This window comes from Lampetra fluviatilis, chromosome 31 (genome assembly GCF_964198595.1).
Source record: "Lampetra fluviatilis chromosome 31, kcLamFluv1.1, whole genome shotgun sequence".
Taxonomy (NCBI): domain Eukaryota; kingdom Metazoa; phylum Chordata; class Hyperoartia; order Petromyzontiformes; family Petromyzontidae; genus Lampetra; species Lampetra fluviatilis.
This window is the reverse complement of record NC_136305.1, coordinates 250,155-266,341: the sequence shown is the minus strand read 5'-3', so window position 1 is coordinate 266,341 and position 16,187 is coordinate 250,155. Positions and strand designations below refer to the sequence as shown.

Sequence of the window (16,187 nt, the reverse complement as noted above, 5' to 3'; positions counted from 1 at the left end):
ATCTTCCAGGAGGGGGGAACGATTGCTATGTGTATAATCCCAATTGAGTGTTTGGCCGGCCACGCGGGTGACATCATCCAACCAGTGCAACGTCGCCTGCCAGAGGCACAGTTGAGAGAGGACTGTGTCCAGAACTTCCAAGGATGTGTGAACTCATCACATTCCTCACACTTGCTCAAGGACAAGAACAGACCGTTGGGGCAAGTGCTGTTAGCGAGCACCTATGAAGACCGCCACAGCACACGAGGAGGTGGGTGGCCAGCACCACACCTGTCCGTCTTCGTCTCCCCAGTGATGATGCTTACACATTGCACCAGGTACTCATTATTTAATGATGAGGGGTGGTCTAGGACCGGTTCAAATGTTTACCACTGTTTTTGGCCATGAGCACCCAGACACACACAGGCACACAAGCTGGCATCTAAACCCGCACTGCTGTGGGGACGCACCTTCTCGCTTGCAGGGTGAACTCTAAGGGGCCCTCGCTCCCCGTGAGTTGTGTCGTGTCGAACACCACGCTGAATTCTCGCTGTGGCGGCGGAGCACAGGGCGAGGGAGTGGGGAGGCGTGTAAGAGGGGCAGAGGAGTAAAGTGCGTTACACGGTGAAGACAACAAGACCCGGGGCGCTGCGCCCCTCCACCTCCGCTCGTGCACTCGTCCCGGTCCTTCTGGCCATCCGCTGCTGGATGAGGGCCCTCTGCGCCATGCGGCTTCGTGGGCGTTACAAGACCACACTTCACCACGCTGGTCAGTGCGGGTTGGTGACGGTGGGGAACACAGATGTTGGAGCATAGTACAATACAACAACGGTTTTTGTTCACTTTCCACCGCTGTTAAAATAGCCTCTATCACCAGCTGCTAAATGCCACTAAATCCACAAAATATTCATGGCCATCAGTGTTTATATCTTTAATAATTTCACTGTACAATGGCCCCAAATCACCGTGGTAACGTGTTGCGCAATTTGCTTGAGGAAAAGCACGGCAACTGTGCCAAGTGCCCCCGCGCACGGAGAATGTTTTTAATTATTTGATGAATCTGGAAGTCGAGAATGAAAACCTTGCCACCCAGACTCCACTCCCTTCTGTGTGGGGAGGAGAGGGGGGAGTGAGGTTGGCTTTGGCGCGAGGCCTGTGTAGTCAGTTCTTTTTGTTGTAGTCAGCTCTCTCTCCCCGCACATTTTGTTTTGTTTATATGAAAAAATAAAAACGTGTAATCGTGCCAGCACTGTACTTGGGAGTCACACTGTCGAATACTTTATTGCACAAACGTAGAAAATATTGTTTTGCCGCTTTTAATAAAAAGCGCCGCTACCTTTGGCTCAAGAGCACGTGCGCGCAGGTTTAATAAAAACACTTTTGCTGAAAGCAAACACTTGTCTCAATGAAATGTAAAAAGAAAACTCCAACGATTTATGGTAACGATTGAAGACAAAAATCCCGGCGCTTATTTGAGATTGTTTGCTTTTAAAGCGAGTCGTTTTGCGAGAATGTGCGTCGGTGGAGCGGCATCATCTCATCACGCCACGACACTTCCCGGCTTCCAGAAGTGTGTGATGTGCACGCCGCTTCGGCGTGGCGCATCCCCACCACCCACTCTTTAGAGCCACATGCCTGCTGCTCGAGCTAAAGCAACAACACAAACCAGGAGCCCCATCGTGGCGAGAGGAATATGTCACAATGCTGGACAGGTGGAGAACTGCGCTCGTAAATGCATTGTCTCGAGTGGTGTCGTATTAATAGTATGATGATGCAACTGGCTATCAAAGTCCCGTGAAGATTGACAGAGTTCCCTCAACAATCCTGGGACAACCAAGCCAGGTGGCAACCCGAGTGGTGCGCGACAGGTACGACAGTGGCGCAGAAGTGACACCACTGCCGTGCCACGGTCGTACGGTGGAAAATCTTTTTCTCAACACCAAAGCTTCAAACTTGTGGCATGCAGAATGCAATCGACTGCCGAGGTGTGTATCTGCGGCCCTATTGTTGTCATATCATGTAAAAAAAATACAAAGTTAACTTGGAACTTAACCATTAAGTCCTGATGAGAAAATTACACTTTCATGTGATTTAAATTCCATAAATGTTTTGATTAAAATCAGGCCAAAAATGTGTACTGGCCCCTATGGGACGATGATCCATCCACGCACACAACAGTAATTTATAATTTGTGCTAAATTTAGAAAGTTTTTAAAATAGTAAAATGTGGGTTGCGGAGCCCGAAAGCCATGCACCACTTCCTGGAATATACACACCGTCTCTTCGCTTTAAATCACCACTGTTTTCCTAAGCGGAGCTGCAATTACATATTTTTCTCAAACGTGAGAGAGCGAGGTTTATTTTTAATGCTTTTCTGACTCTCGTTGAGAAAACACACCGGCACAAGAGGGGCAGGGTTTCAGAAAAGAGAACTGAAAAAAACAGCACATTACATAAATGACTACACAAGAAAAATAAAGTTAAATTCAAAACAGCTTGAGCTGCCTGAGCCGAAGATAAAATATCACCTTAAAGACACAAATGGCCGGCTTGTTTGTATAAGAACCACATATTTTTACTTTTAACGGCAGAGGGCATGAAAACTGGACAGCGGCTACAATGGGATTGGATTTTTTGTTTTACAATCTACACATTTCAGGGAGGGCTGCAAGCTGTATTTAATGTAATTCGCCGGTCTAGGGTCGACGGTTTTATTCAATATTAAATTATTTACTTGAGCAGAAACCTTAAAGAAAACTCTATAAGATTAACAACTTGACTTAGGGTAAATTGTTACAATTAATGGCAGATGTTAGAAAGGTATTTCCAAGGCTTGTGTGGCAAAGGGGGCTGACGTTCAACAGGAAGAGTGATGCAGCACTCTTATTATTACTGAAAACACGTGGCTTGGAACACGGCCAGCATTAAGGGAGGGTTGGTGGATCACATGGAGATCACATGCGGGAAACCCAAACTTGCTGGGCTATGAGGTGGAGGCGTTGAGATGGTAGTAGAGCAGTCAGGTTTTTGATCTCTGATTCTGATTTGTCAATGCCATCACGCCATCTCTCCTCATACACGTGGGTTTTCTCTGGTAACTTCCACGAGCACGAAAACACACGCACACACAGAAATACCCAAACATCGCAGGCAGGCAGGCAAGCGACAGGACTCTCTTATAAATGAGTCCTGAGACTCATTTAGGCTTTCGAGAATACACAAAGAAGCGTAGAAATCACCATCAACCGCAACTCAGTGGGAATTTGCGTCGTCAAAAATTAAACCATTGGGGCTGGAACACGCAGCCTCCGAGTGAAGCGCCACATTCCCCAGCGCTCGTGCCGTGAGACGCTATCGCCGCTTGCGGTTCTCTTCATGAGCGCGGAGTTGGGGGGGGGCGCCGTCTCACCGGCAGTGGTCACGGCGCCACGCAGGGGACGTCTATTAGGGCAGCGCCAGGCCGACGGGTGCCCCCCCCTCCCCCCCATGTCTTCGCTATAACCGTTCAGGGTGATTGCTCAGTCAATACACCACCATAAACTAGAAACTATTTTATTTTAAACTATATTTATTTCACTAGGTAAGGCCTACTGAGCTACGTAGCTCTTTTTCAGAAGCGACCTGGCCACAACGAAGTGGCTGATCACGTGGAAACTTATAGCAACCAAATACTCTAAACGCGCGTTTCTAAATGTGGAGCGAAAAACCGGAGGACCCGCAGAAAAATACACACGACCACGGGGAGAGAGACACGCAAACTCCAAATATACATGTGTCAGGGTCAGGCTGAAACTCACGACCTCCAGCATACCAGGCGAGATAGTTAACATCGTGCCACCGTCACGCCCCGGCGTTTGTGTCGATCCCTTTAAGGCGTCCAGCAAGGGATCGTTTGGCTGAGGACCCCGACAAGGAAATGAAATGCGATCGACTGCCTCTTCAGAGCGGGGGCTCCGCGAGATTTGCATCTAATATCTCAAAAGCCGTTAGATTTAGGTCGCGAAAATACAGTAAAAAAAAGTGTAAAACCGAGACGGCCGTCCCATGCGCTTGTCCCCACGCCTCGCCACCACGGTGCTCCTGGTGGTGTCACCGTCCTCCCCAAGGCGAGGGGGACGCTGCCGTCACGGTGTCCCGGTTGGCGTGCAGGGCTCGCAGTCCAGAGGTGGCCCTGGTTCAGTTCGATTGCCCAGCCCCACGGTGGAAACGATGGTGCAAGTTTCTTAAGTCCCTGGGCTTTGTCCATCCAGCGGTGTGAGTGGGTACAGCCACAGTCGCGTGTGGTGGGGTGAATTATAAAGTGTGGGTCCTCCCCCCCCTCTTCAAAGAAGTCTGGTTAATGTGGAAGAAGAGGCCAAAATATCCTTGAATATCCTCTCTTGGGAGATCATTCCATCAGCATCGGCTCAAGCAAGATATTGCAGGGCTGCACCTTTACCTACCTTTAGTCAAGGCAGGAGGTCACCGGCCGTTCAATCACCTCTCATTCCGTCATATTCCCTCCCCACTCACACTCAACACAAACACCCACTCAATCACACTCAACACACACTCAAACAAAGCTAGAAAGCTCCCCGTATAGCCTTAACAGATTGTTGGGGCAAGTTCTGTTGGGGCAAGTTCTGTTAGCAAGCACCTATGAGGGGGTGAGTGGCCAGCACCATACCCGACGTTTCGATTGCAACACAAGCAATCATCATCAGGTATAATGAAATAGCGACATAATATCTAACCAGAAAACTATAGACAGACATATTAGCAGACAGATATATTTAATTTAATTTATTATTTTATCTTTAGACGTGACTTAACCGAAAGAACCAAATAATAATTCCTGCAGTCACGAAAGTTCTAAAATTAAGATTGAACCACTTCTACGGGGAAGTTTTAAGCTTATCTTTTTTCTCTCTCTCTGGCGACTTGTTTTCTCTGCCTGTGTCCTCTTTAGAATGTTCACACTTAAATTCTAACTTAGCAATCTTTGAAATACGTAATCAACCAGGCTATGCGTTAATTGTGTGTTGACCGACCCTCTGTGTTGTATTACATTACATTTCGATATTTTACTAGGTTATTTAATTTTAGTGTGTCTTTCTCCTGATTTTCAGGCTTGCTTGCTGTGCCATCGTACTCGCAGCACCACGTTTTCTTTTGGACCACTCATTGATATGCTAATTTTTTCTAACCCCCCTCCCTCTCTCTGCCTCCGCCCCCCCCTCTGTCTATTTAAGGCCACCCCACAGAGACGATCACCCCTCTCTGTCACCTGTGTTGCTCTCGCTATGTATGTATCTTGTGATATCTGTCTGCTAATATGTCTGTCTATAGTTTTCTGGTTAGATATTATGTCGCTATTTCATTATACCTGATGATGATTGCTTGTGTTGCAATCGAAACGTCGTATTCTATTATTTAATTTAATTTATTATTTTATCTTTAGACGTGACTTAACCGAAAGAACCAAATAATAATTCCTGCAGTCACGAAAGTTCTAAAATTAAGATCATGTGTTGATTTGGCTGCTATACATTTCCACACCATAAGCAACTTCGTTAAGCTATCATTTGTGACCAGGCCACTTTTGAAAAAGAGCTACATAGCTCAGTGGACTTTACCTGGTAAAATAAAATAAAATTCCCCCACAGCACTCGCTCGCGCGTTTGGTGCCCGTCGGGAGTTCGGAAAACTCCCCGACTCGGGAGTGACCTCCACGTGCGTGCGAGGGGTGGGCAGTCACCTTGGTGCGCGCCTTCATGCAGGGGAACCTGATGCTGCACTTGAGAGAGTTTATCGGCTGATCCTCCTCCTGCTTCAGCTCACAGTTGACAGATTTCTCCTCCTGCGAGACACAAGGCAGACGATGCGGATTCACTGCATGACCACCACAGTCGTCCTTAAGACGCGCGGCCGTGAGCGTCCTAGATCAAACCTAGCGGCGGTGGCAATGGCGGCACCAAACACCGACCGTTGAGGCTTTGTTAGGTGGGCAGCACAGCGGAAGCGTAGCAAAATCAATCATTGTACTGTACTTCTATGCTCCCGCACCAACGCTCATTCTGCCTTCGCCGAACCCGCACTGACCAGCGCTGTGAAGTATGGTCAAATACCCCCCCCCGTGTGCACCTTGGCGTGGAGAAGCCCTCACTCCTCATCCAGCAGTGGATTGACAAAATGGCTGCACTTGTGCACAGCTGTGACACAGCCACTCCCCAACAACGATCACTTGCTGCCGCCTCTCCTCTCTGTGCATTTCCTCCCGCAGCGAGTCCCTGCTTCTCGTCTCTCTTGCTGCTGCAGCTGCTGCTGCTATTATCGTCACAACTGGACGACGATAACCTGGCCCACTCGAGTATCAAAACAAACACCAGCAGCAAGACACTGGCCAAAGAAACCATGTCCCCTTTAAGTGCCGAACGTTGGATATTTTGAGAAGGATAATTCACCGACTAGGTCTGTTCACATCAAAGTTGCCGAGAAAGCTGCCAGCGGCTTCACTGGTGCGGCGAGCAGCAGCGGGACCATGTGGTTTGCGTGCTCGGCAAGGACGCGCGGTTAGCGGACAACTGAGAAGACGTTTGGATAAACAGGGAAATGTGAATGTGAGTGTATGCACACCGCAGTCAGTCGGAGGGTGAGTGCAGCACAACCTCAACCGCCGCAGCAGCCACTGATGGACTTCCTGTGAAGGACGCATCATTATCAACGGACAGATAAGACGGACAGACGAATGGATGAACAGATGGACGGACGGATGGACAGAGCGCAAGGGCCCATTGCACAACAATGATTAGCGAACCCCTCAACAGAAGCGATCATTTCCGACAGTAACATGTTTACATGTGTAGCAACATATCGCTGACATCTCAAATCTAACTAAGTTTGACTTTAAATTGTTATTTTGTTGCATCATTTCCACGCGATCGCCGACTCACGCTCGCTCCCCGCCGCCGCGTCACGCTCACTCCTCCGCACGAGGCCCCGACGTACATATGTACGTATGAGCGGTGGCACAGCAGAGAGAGAGATAAAACACAACTTAATGAACAAATGTAGTAATTAAGTGTGTTTTCTCTCTCTCTCTCTGTCCTTGTGTTGTCGCTCTAGTATTCCTTGCAGTCACGAAAGCTCCAAATCAAGTAAAACACTAACAAGTAAACTAACAAGTAAAACACAGGGAAATAGAGAGGGGCACGGACTCGTGTCTGTGAGGGTCTAGCGGCATGAGGTGAAGATGATGCGGCGTGTGCCAAGCCACTGGAGGTGGGGTCTGATACTGAACAATGTGCGCAGATCGTAGCGAATTTTATGAACAGCAACACCGCTTCATCAAAGTAATATTTCAACAGTTTAACTATTATTAAATATTTCATTAAGAACAACAATTAAAATGTTTAAGACTAACTTCCCCTGACTGTTTATACTACTCGTCTGGGTTTCTAGTTGTCCTTTACCCCGAGTGTTGGCGGCCCAGTCCCTGTTGGTGCCATGAACCAGGAGCGGCCACAGGCGGCCACAGGCGGCCACAGGCGGCCACAGGCGGCCACAGGCGGCCACAGGCGGCCACAGGCGGCCACAGGCGGCCACAGGCGGCCACAGGCGGCCACAGGCGGCCACAGGCGGCCACAGGCGGCCACAGGCGGCCACAGGCGGCCACAGGCGGCCACAGGCGGCCACAGGCGGCCACAGGCGGCCACAGGCGGCCACAGGCGGCCACAGGCGGCCACAGGCGGCCACAGGCGGCCACAGGCGGCCACAGGCGGCCACAGGCGGCCACAGGCGGCCACAGGCGGCCACAGGCGGCCACAGGCGGCCACAGGCGGCCACAGGCTGACACAGACTGACACAGGCGGTCTCCATCACAGTGGCTGATGACGACTGAATTATTAATTGATTAATTGGTTGGTTGATTGAATTATGTGTAAACTAAAAGCTTGACGAGTTGGTCAGTTGCTTGAAATAGCAATTGATTAGTTGAAGGCTTGGTTCATTGACTGTTTGAATGATTGGATGAATAGTGTATTGCCTAATTGCTGAGTGATTGGTTTGAATGATCGATTGGTGTAATGAATGATTGACTCGACCAATGGATCAATGTTTCATTGTTCATTCGGCGAATAATTGGTGAACCGTATCACTTACTGAACAGTTGGCGGGTTAACCGACTTTCCGACAGGTTAACTCACCGGCTCCCAAACCTTGACGAAGAAGAGGGAGCTGGGGAAGGAGAGCGTGGTGGTGGCGTCGTACGCGTCGTCGCCCTCGTTCCTCACGGTCACGTTCAGTGACACCGTACGCCCATCCCCGATCACCAGCTCTTCCGTCTGGATGGCACTGAAAGTCGCATCGCAGCGTTATTGCCCTGCCACCAGCGCCCGCGTCTGTCTCCCGCTCCCGCCGACGAGGTAACCCACCCACGGCTCCGGGTGGGACCAGGCAGCAAGTTTAGAGGTAGTCACGCCATTACAAACATCATTTTACAACCTGTTGCCAGTCCATTGCTGGATGGGGACCTCCCCACGGTGTATTGGTCGTGGAAGTTGGTTGATCATTCTTCACCACAATGGTCAGTACGAGTTGGCGAAGGCGGGGAGCATAGACGTACAGTACAACAATATGTTATGCTGCACCACCCCTCTGCCGCCCACAACACAGCTTCACAAATCAGCTCAGCCCATCTCACATTGATGCGAGTAATGTCCACAAGATGCCCCGTGCTCCTGAGCCAGCGGTCTCCCACCTCTCTGGATGCATGGAACACTGAGCCCTCCAGAAACATTTGCAGACCACCATGCGGTAAAAACGTGGTGTTTTGTATAAAACATTGCGAACTGCACCGTATCCGGCGGTTAACGTCCCATGGCCTGGAGGAGCACTGGTGGTGCACGGAGCACAGGCTGGGAACCACCGCAGCAGCGCATGGACAAGCGGGTGGCGTGTCGCACACGAAGTAGCGAAGCCCAATCCCCATGCCTGCCTGGGTGGTGCACCAACACGCCCAAACCCCACCCACCCACGTGGGACCTCACCGAGAGCATGTGCATCGCACCTAACGATGTGGCCTGCACGCCCCGGCCGTGTACCCGGCTCTGTTTGTGGAGTGGACACATTTACAACTTAAAAAGTTCATTTCGCCGCAGCGGTTTTCTTAAAAATTTGCCAACTAAATACTGGAAAAATAAATAGCGCAAACCCCGAAGTAACTACAATAAGCCAACACCGGGACTTCTAAAACAAATTGTCTTCGATGTGGGTTTGCAAACACGGAACACTGGCAAAGCCGCCGCAGGCGTGGCAATCAACGTGCCGCCGACATCTCCCCCCCCACCAGAGGTCTGACCCAAACGGCACGCGCCCTCCGCTCTGTGCCCGTCGCGGTTCACCCCACTCGGGGCGTTCACGTGCTCGCGCGCATCGCGCACGCACGCATCGCCCACGCGCGCATCGCCCACGCGCGCATCGCCCACGCACGCATCACGCTCGCACGCATCGCCCACGCGCGCATCGCCCACGCGCAAACGCATCATGCACGCATCACTCATGCACGCACGCATCACTCATGCATCACTCATGCATCACTCATGCATCACTCATGCATCACTCATGCATCACTTATGCATCACACATGCACGCATGCATCACTCATGCACGCATGCATCACTCATGCATCACTCATGCATCACTCATGCACGCATGCATCACTCATGCATCACTCATGCATCACTCATGCACGCACGCATCACTCACGCATCACTCACGCATCACTCACGCATCACTCACGCATCACTCACGCATCACTCATGCATCACTCATGCATCACTCATGCACGCATGCATCACTCATGCATCACTCATGCATCACTCATGCATCACTCATGCACGCATGCATCACTCATGCATCACTCATGCACGCATGCATCACGCATGCATCACTCATGCATCACTCATGCATCACTCATGCATCACTCATGCATCACTCATGCATCACTCATGCACGCATGCATCACTCATGCATTACTCATGCATCACTCATGCACGCATGCATCACTCATGCATCACTCATGCACGCATGCATCACGCATGCATCACTCATGCATCACTCATGCATCACTCATGCATCACTCATGCATCACTCATGCATCACTCATGCACGCATGCATCACTCATGCATCACTCATGCATCACTCATGCACGCATGCATCACTCATGCATCACTCATGCACGCATGCATCACGCATGCATCACTCATGCATCACTCATGCATCACTCATGCATCACTCATGCATCACTCATGCACGCATGCATCACTCATGCATCACTCATGCATCACTCATGCACGCATGCATCACTCATGCATCACTCATGCACGCATGCATCACGCATGCATCACTCATGCATCACTCATGCATCACTCATGCATCACTCATGCATCACTCATGCATCACTCATGCATCACTCATGCATCACTCATGCACGCATGCATCACTCATGCATCACTCATGCACGCATGCATCACTCATGCATCACTCATGCACGCATGCATCACGCATGCATCACTCATGCATCACTCATGCATCACTCATGCATCACTCATGCATCACTCATGCACGCATGCATCACTCATGCATCACTCATGCATCACTCATGCACGCATGCATCACTCATGCATCACTCATGCATCACTCATGCATCACTCATGCATCACTCATGCATCACTCATGCACGCATGCATCACTCATGCATCACTCATGCACGCATGCATCACTCATGCATCACTCATGCATCACTCATGCATCACTCATGCATCACTCATGCATCACTCATGCACGCATGCATCACTCATGCATCACTCATGCATCACTCATGCACGCATGCATCACTCATGCATCACTCATGCATCACTCATGCACGCATGCATCACTCATGCATCACTCATGCATCACTCATGCACGCATGCATCACTCATGCATCACTCATGCATCACTCATGCATCACTCATGCATCACTCATGCACGCATGCATCACTCATGCATCACTCATGCATCACTCATGCATCACTCATGCATCACTCATGCATCACTCATGCATCACTCATGCATCACTCATGCATCACTCATGCATCACTCATGCACGCATGCATCACTCATGCATCACTCATGCACGCATGCATCACGCATGCATCACTCATGCATCACGCATGCATCACTCATGCATCACTCATGCATCACTCATGCATCACTCATGCATCACTCATGCATCACTCATGCATCACTCATGCGTGCATTCCCAATGACTTACTGACGAAACCTGAAGCTGCTGCAGTCGCGCAAAAAAAGTCTCGCATCGCCGCGTGCGCTCGCGGTGAACGGTGAGTGTGCGAAGTACGCTCGCAGATCCCAAGAAAATGTCAGTTTCGTTCTAATCTGCCAGTATAGAGCCTCAAAACCCCCAAAAATGTGCTGCTACGGCAAAATAATCAGCCGCGGATTCACGCGGAGTGCTTAAAGGCGAGTTTGGAGCCAGCTGGCACAGAACTCGGCGAAAACCTGCGGTAAAGTCACCGGCCTCGTACAACCGAGAACACCGCTTTTTCTTAAACCAAACAAACGAATGGTAAAGATTTATGATGGAACGCGCCATTGGCTTCGTGCCGCGCATTCATTTATTAATTTACCGCGCTAAGTCGAGAGAAATAAATGCGCTCAATGCAAAACACGTTTTGTTGAAGCGTAGCACGAGAAGGGTTCAAGAGAGTTCATCTGATTTTCCCGTAGGCATGGTGGAAATTACAACTCATTTACATAGGTTGGTGAAATTACTTTGTTTACCTGTAGGAACTTCATGCGGGTGGCGCACTCGCTGCCGCTCAGGAGCAGCAGCGCTGGGAGCCACGAGCTTTGCCTCGTGATGCGAAAGGGGATCTGGACCAGTTAGGCGCCATGGTTGCGAGATGTTGACTACCTCGCCTGGTATACAGGAGGTCGTGGGTTCGATCCCGAACCTGACGCCTATATGTTTGGAGTTTGCATGTTCTCCTCGTGGGCGCTTAGATGTTTCTCCAGGTCCTCTGGTTTTTCCCTCCACGTTTAAAAAAATGTGTTTAGAGTATTTGGCTGCAATACATTTCCACATGATAAGCCACTTCGTTGAGCTATCATTTGTGGCGAGGTCGCTTCTGAAATAGAGCTATACAGCTCAGTGGGCCTTACCTGGTAAAATAAAATTTGAATGAACATTAAAAAAATGTTTTAACGTTCATCGATGTCGCCGTCTCGGGCAAGTTTTTATTTTTAACATGTTGCTTTAACCACACCCATCTTTCACTTCCTCCACGTATAAAGTTCCCAGGAGAACCACTCCCATCAGATATAACGTTTTCCCAAGGCAGCAGGGAATAAGTAAACTGAACACTATGCACAGAGGGGGAGAGTGGTTCATTATTCGCTGCTAAAGAGAAGTTAACGGTCGCAACAACTCTCACCTTTTGCCGAACATCTTGGCCTCCAACTTCATGTCAGTGGCGCAATCCTCGTTGAAGCAATTCCTCTCGAACACGGTCTGCGAGTGTGCACACGGGAAATGTTTGAGAAATGGAAAATCGTACGCACGTTTGATTCGTCAATAGCACTATGACTTAAAAAATAAATAGATGATAAGTGACGTTTCGGGCAATGGCCCTTCTTCAGTCATTACCTGAAACGTCACTGTTTTTATATAAATATTTCAGACCGTGGTGTTATTATGTAGGCATGTGTTGAGTTAAATCTTGACTTAAAGCTTTCGTGACTGCAGGAATTCATATTCTTTGGTTCTTTCGGTAAAGCCACGTAGATAGAACAAATAATAAAATAATAACAATATCACGACGTTTCGATTGCAACACAAGCAATCGTCATCAGGTGAAAAATATAGCGGGAGAGCTGCTGAGAATATATGGTGGGAGCGCTGCTAAGTTATAAAGGTTTGAGATGGGTGTAGCCCAAGGGTCAGTGGGCGGGGCTAGAGATGAAATTTGCACAAACGAAGCTGTGGGGGTGGCCATTGTATTGTGAGAGATCAGGATGTCAATGTAAGAAACGTGCTTGTAAATGTAAACTCGGAGAGAGCTCGGAAAGAGCCATCACCACCTGGAGGTGGAAAAGGATGGCAAGCCGCCATTTGCGAACACAGCTAACGGTGGCTGTGTTAGTGAATGTAACTCAGAGAGTCGAAAACAACTGCTAACGTAGGTAGGTAGGGAGGGAACAACACAGCCAGTTATGACCTAAACTGGTTAATAACGTCTTTCCCATGATTGCTCAGTTTGTACCCATCTTCTCGGTTGAAATTGTGTCAGTGTTCATATATCTGGATGGCTTCATGAACGAATCTTTGCTGATAGCCAGTGGGCTTGCAGAGTACCCTCGTCCTGGCAAAATAAATTTCGTGTGTGAGCCCATAGCGTTCGCTCCACCAGCTTCGTCACAGGCCTGAAGCCTCGTGTTGAGCCTCAAGCACCACAGCCTCCGTGTATTGCAGTTGTCACGAAATTGATCGCTCGGCGCGGCGAATAAAAATGCCGCGTCTCTTGACAAGCCTGCAGGGCGCTTCTTGCCTGGGTTCAATGCCTGACTCGGGTCCCTTTCGACGTGAATCTTGAATGCCCTTCCGCTGTCTTCTGCAGAGTATGAGTGACGGTGCGAGTAAGTATGTGGGTGTTTGTGAGCGTGTGCAGTTTGTAGGTTCTCCCCTTGTTCTACACGGGTTGCCTCCAGGTTCTCCGGTTTCCTCCCATAGCTAAAGATGCCCCCATACAATGTGAACTCGATTCGGCCAAACATCCCAACGCTCAACTATGAAGATTACACAGAAAAGCAACATTGCGCTCAACTACGAAAACTTGGCAGGACCTTCCTGACAAAGAGTCTCGAGGCTCAGTGAAGTCACTGTTTTGGGTCGCCGTTTGGTCCCTCCTGCCCGCGGCACCTTGTTGCGCACGACGCTGCCGCGCCCGTCGTTCCAGCGCAGAATGGGCTCCAGCGAGGGGAATCTGGGCCGCCCGTTGGTGCTGCCCGCGTCGTCAACGTGGTGCTTGCCCAGCCAGTAGGACACCTCGAAAGCCAGCGGCGAGATTACGTCCCTCATGTCCCGCTGGCGGAATGAAAACCCACCGTGCCGCGAGCCACGTTACCACGGTGCAAGCGGATTCAGCAGCAGCAGCATCGTGATATCATAATCATCGTCGTTATGACCATTGTGAACTACTTCATAAATGCTATAACTATTGCTATCATAATCTCTACTTTCATTATGCTTATCTTCATCAGAATAATCATCAGAATAATCAACATCAATATCAGTGCTATTACCATTGACATAATAATCACTGCTAGCATAATTACCATCATACATGTGTCATGCAGTGCTGAAAAATATAAATACTGTATTTAAAACTCTTTGTTTGGAGAAAAAAAGGTAACAGTAATAGGCGCATGATAAAAATGCACAGAATTGACAAAAATGTGAAGAAAAAACCTAAAGGCCCATAAAGCTTTCACTGGAGCATAAACAATTGTGAATTTCGACCGAGACAAAAAACAATTAACTTTGTTTTCCATAACTCCGTTCAGTAATAATAATGATAAAAACCCAAGTTGAGTTAAAGATCTCCGGCCGACCCACTCGGACACCGGGACGTGGCCCAGGCAGCGCCCCCGCACGCAGCGCCGCGATCAATACCGCGTGCTCGTGACGCGAAACTAAACTATTAAAGTTTATAAGGTAAGGCCCACTGAGCTATATAGCTCTTTTTCAGAAGCGACCTGGCCACAAATTATAGTTTAACGAAGTTGCTTATCGTGTGTAAGTTTATAGCAGCTGAATGCTATTAACGCAGGTTTCTAAATGTGGAGGGAAACACCGGAGGACCCAGAGAAAAATCCACACGAACAAAGGGAGAGCATGAAAACTCGAAATATACAGCAGGCGTCGGGGTCGGGAACGAACCCACGACCTTCTCTCGCTACCGCCGTGCCATCAGGGAAAAACGCGCTGCGCCCGACGCGTCATATCGAGTCTCTGCATTTGTCCGTCAAGGCAGACGACGGTTAAAAAAGAAACGCGGTCGACACTTGCACAGGACGAGGAGAAGCCGTTTGTAATCTGGCGAGCGAGCGTCAGCTGTTTGCAGAGTCGCACTGCGCACCCGTGCACGTGGCTCTGCCGACAGACGAGGCGTTCGCTCGCTACCCCGCACGGCGCAGCGGCGCACGCTGCCAGAATCAAGGTCGCACTTCGCCATCGTCAACATCCAGAATGGACTCACCTCCGCCCGCATCTCTCCACTGATCTCACCCTACTCACCTCTACACGCCCTCCTACCTCTCCCTCTCATCTCACTCTATTTCCTTCCATGCACTCTCTGCTCCAGCAACCAAGACTTTTTGCTGAAGCCCCCAGTGAACCTTCGTTCAGTGGCAGGTTACCCATTCTCCTGTGCTGCTTTCATTGTCTGGAACTTCCTTTCCCCAGCCGCCCGTGCTGCCCACTCCCTCTCCTATGTTCAATTCCAGGGTCTCGGCCTTCCTCTTCTACTCTGCCTACGACTGACTCTTCTCTCTATGAAATACATTCACCCACAGTTTCAGATGACTCCTGTTTCTGACCACGTGTCAAAAAACGGCTTAAAATGGAATTGGCCAAACATCCTGGTGTAGGATTCTCCTGAAAAATAGTCTTGAGGCTCAGAGAGAGGTTTTCCTGCAGAAGTAAATTACACGAGTATGTAGAATTGTGTTAAATGATATTACAATATCCAAAGAGCACTTATTGCACAGAACTAACGTGCAATCAAGAGTTCATGTGGATGAACGCTCCGAGCGAGTCAAACGTTTATGTTTAGGTCATTAAGTAATTACTCTAAATTGCATTTCCGTAACAAAGTGGTAATGGGGCATTTAATCAGCCAGGAAGATCTGTACCCCACACACTGCAGTTGCAGTTCTCAGACATTGGATCAGCCATGGACACAAATCAAAAAAGTTTGAATACATCAAATGTCTTGTTGTTAAACATTGCGTAGACATCGGAAAAGTGATTCGGAGGCATGGACGTGGGGAGCTCAATAGAATGAATCAATGGGAAATGAGAGCGCCCTCCTGGGATGTATTTTGTTAAATATTGAATGACTGTGCTATAAATATGTTTTGGAGTCCACTATTTTTTAGGATTCGT

The 16,187-nt window shown here is 49.3% G+C and overlaps 1 protein-coding gene across 1 annotated transcript in view; it reads right to left on the bottom strand.

Moving 5' to 3' along the window:
- The window catches only part of ITGA9 (integrin subunit alpha 9), a 62,306-nt gene that overhangs the window by 12,371 nt on the left and 33,748 nt on the right, over nucleotides 1–16,187 (bottom strand). Inside the window, exons 16-20 of the mRNA XM_078870763.1 lie at nucleotides 13,941–14,105; nucleotides 12,457–12,533; nucleotides 8,163–8,310; nucleotides 5,717–5,818; nucleotides 450–529 (exon numbers count right to left, since the gene is read on the bottom strand). Of these exons, the coding sequence (XP_078726889.1) occupies nucleotides 450–529; nucleotides 5,717–5,818; nucleotides 8,163–8,310; nucleotides 12,457–12,533; nucleotides 13,941–14,105 (572 nt within the window). The remainder of the gene's footprint in view (nucleotides 1–449; nucleotides 530–5,716; nucleotides 5,819–8,162; nucleotides 8,311–12,456; nucleotides 12,534–13,940; nucleotides 14,106–16,187) is intronic.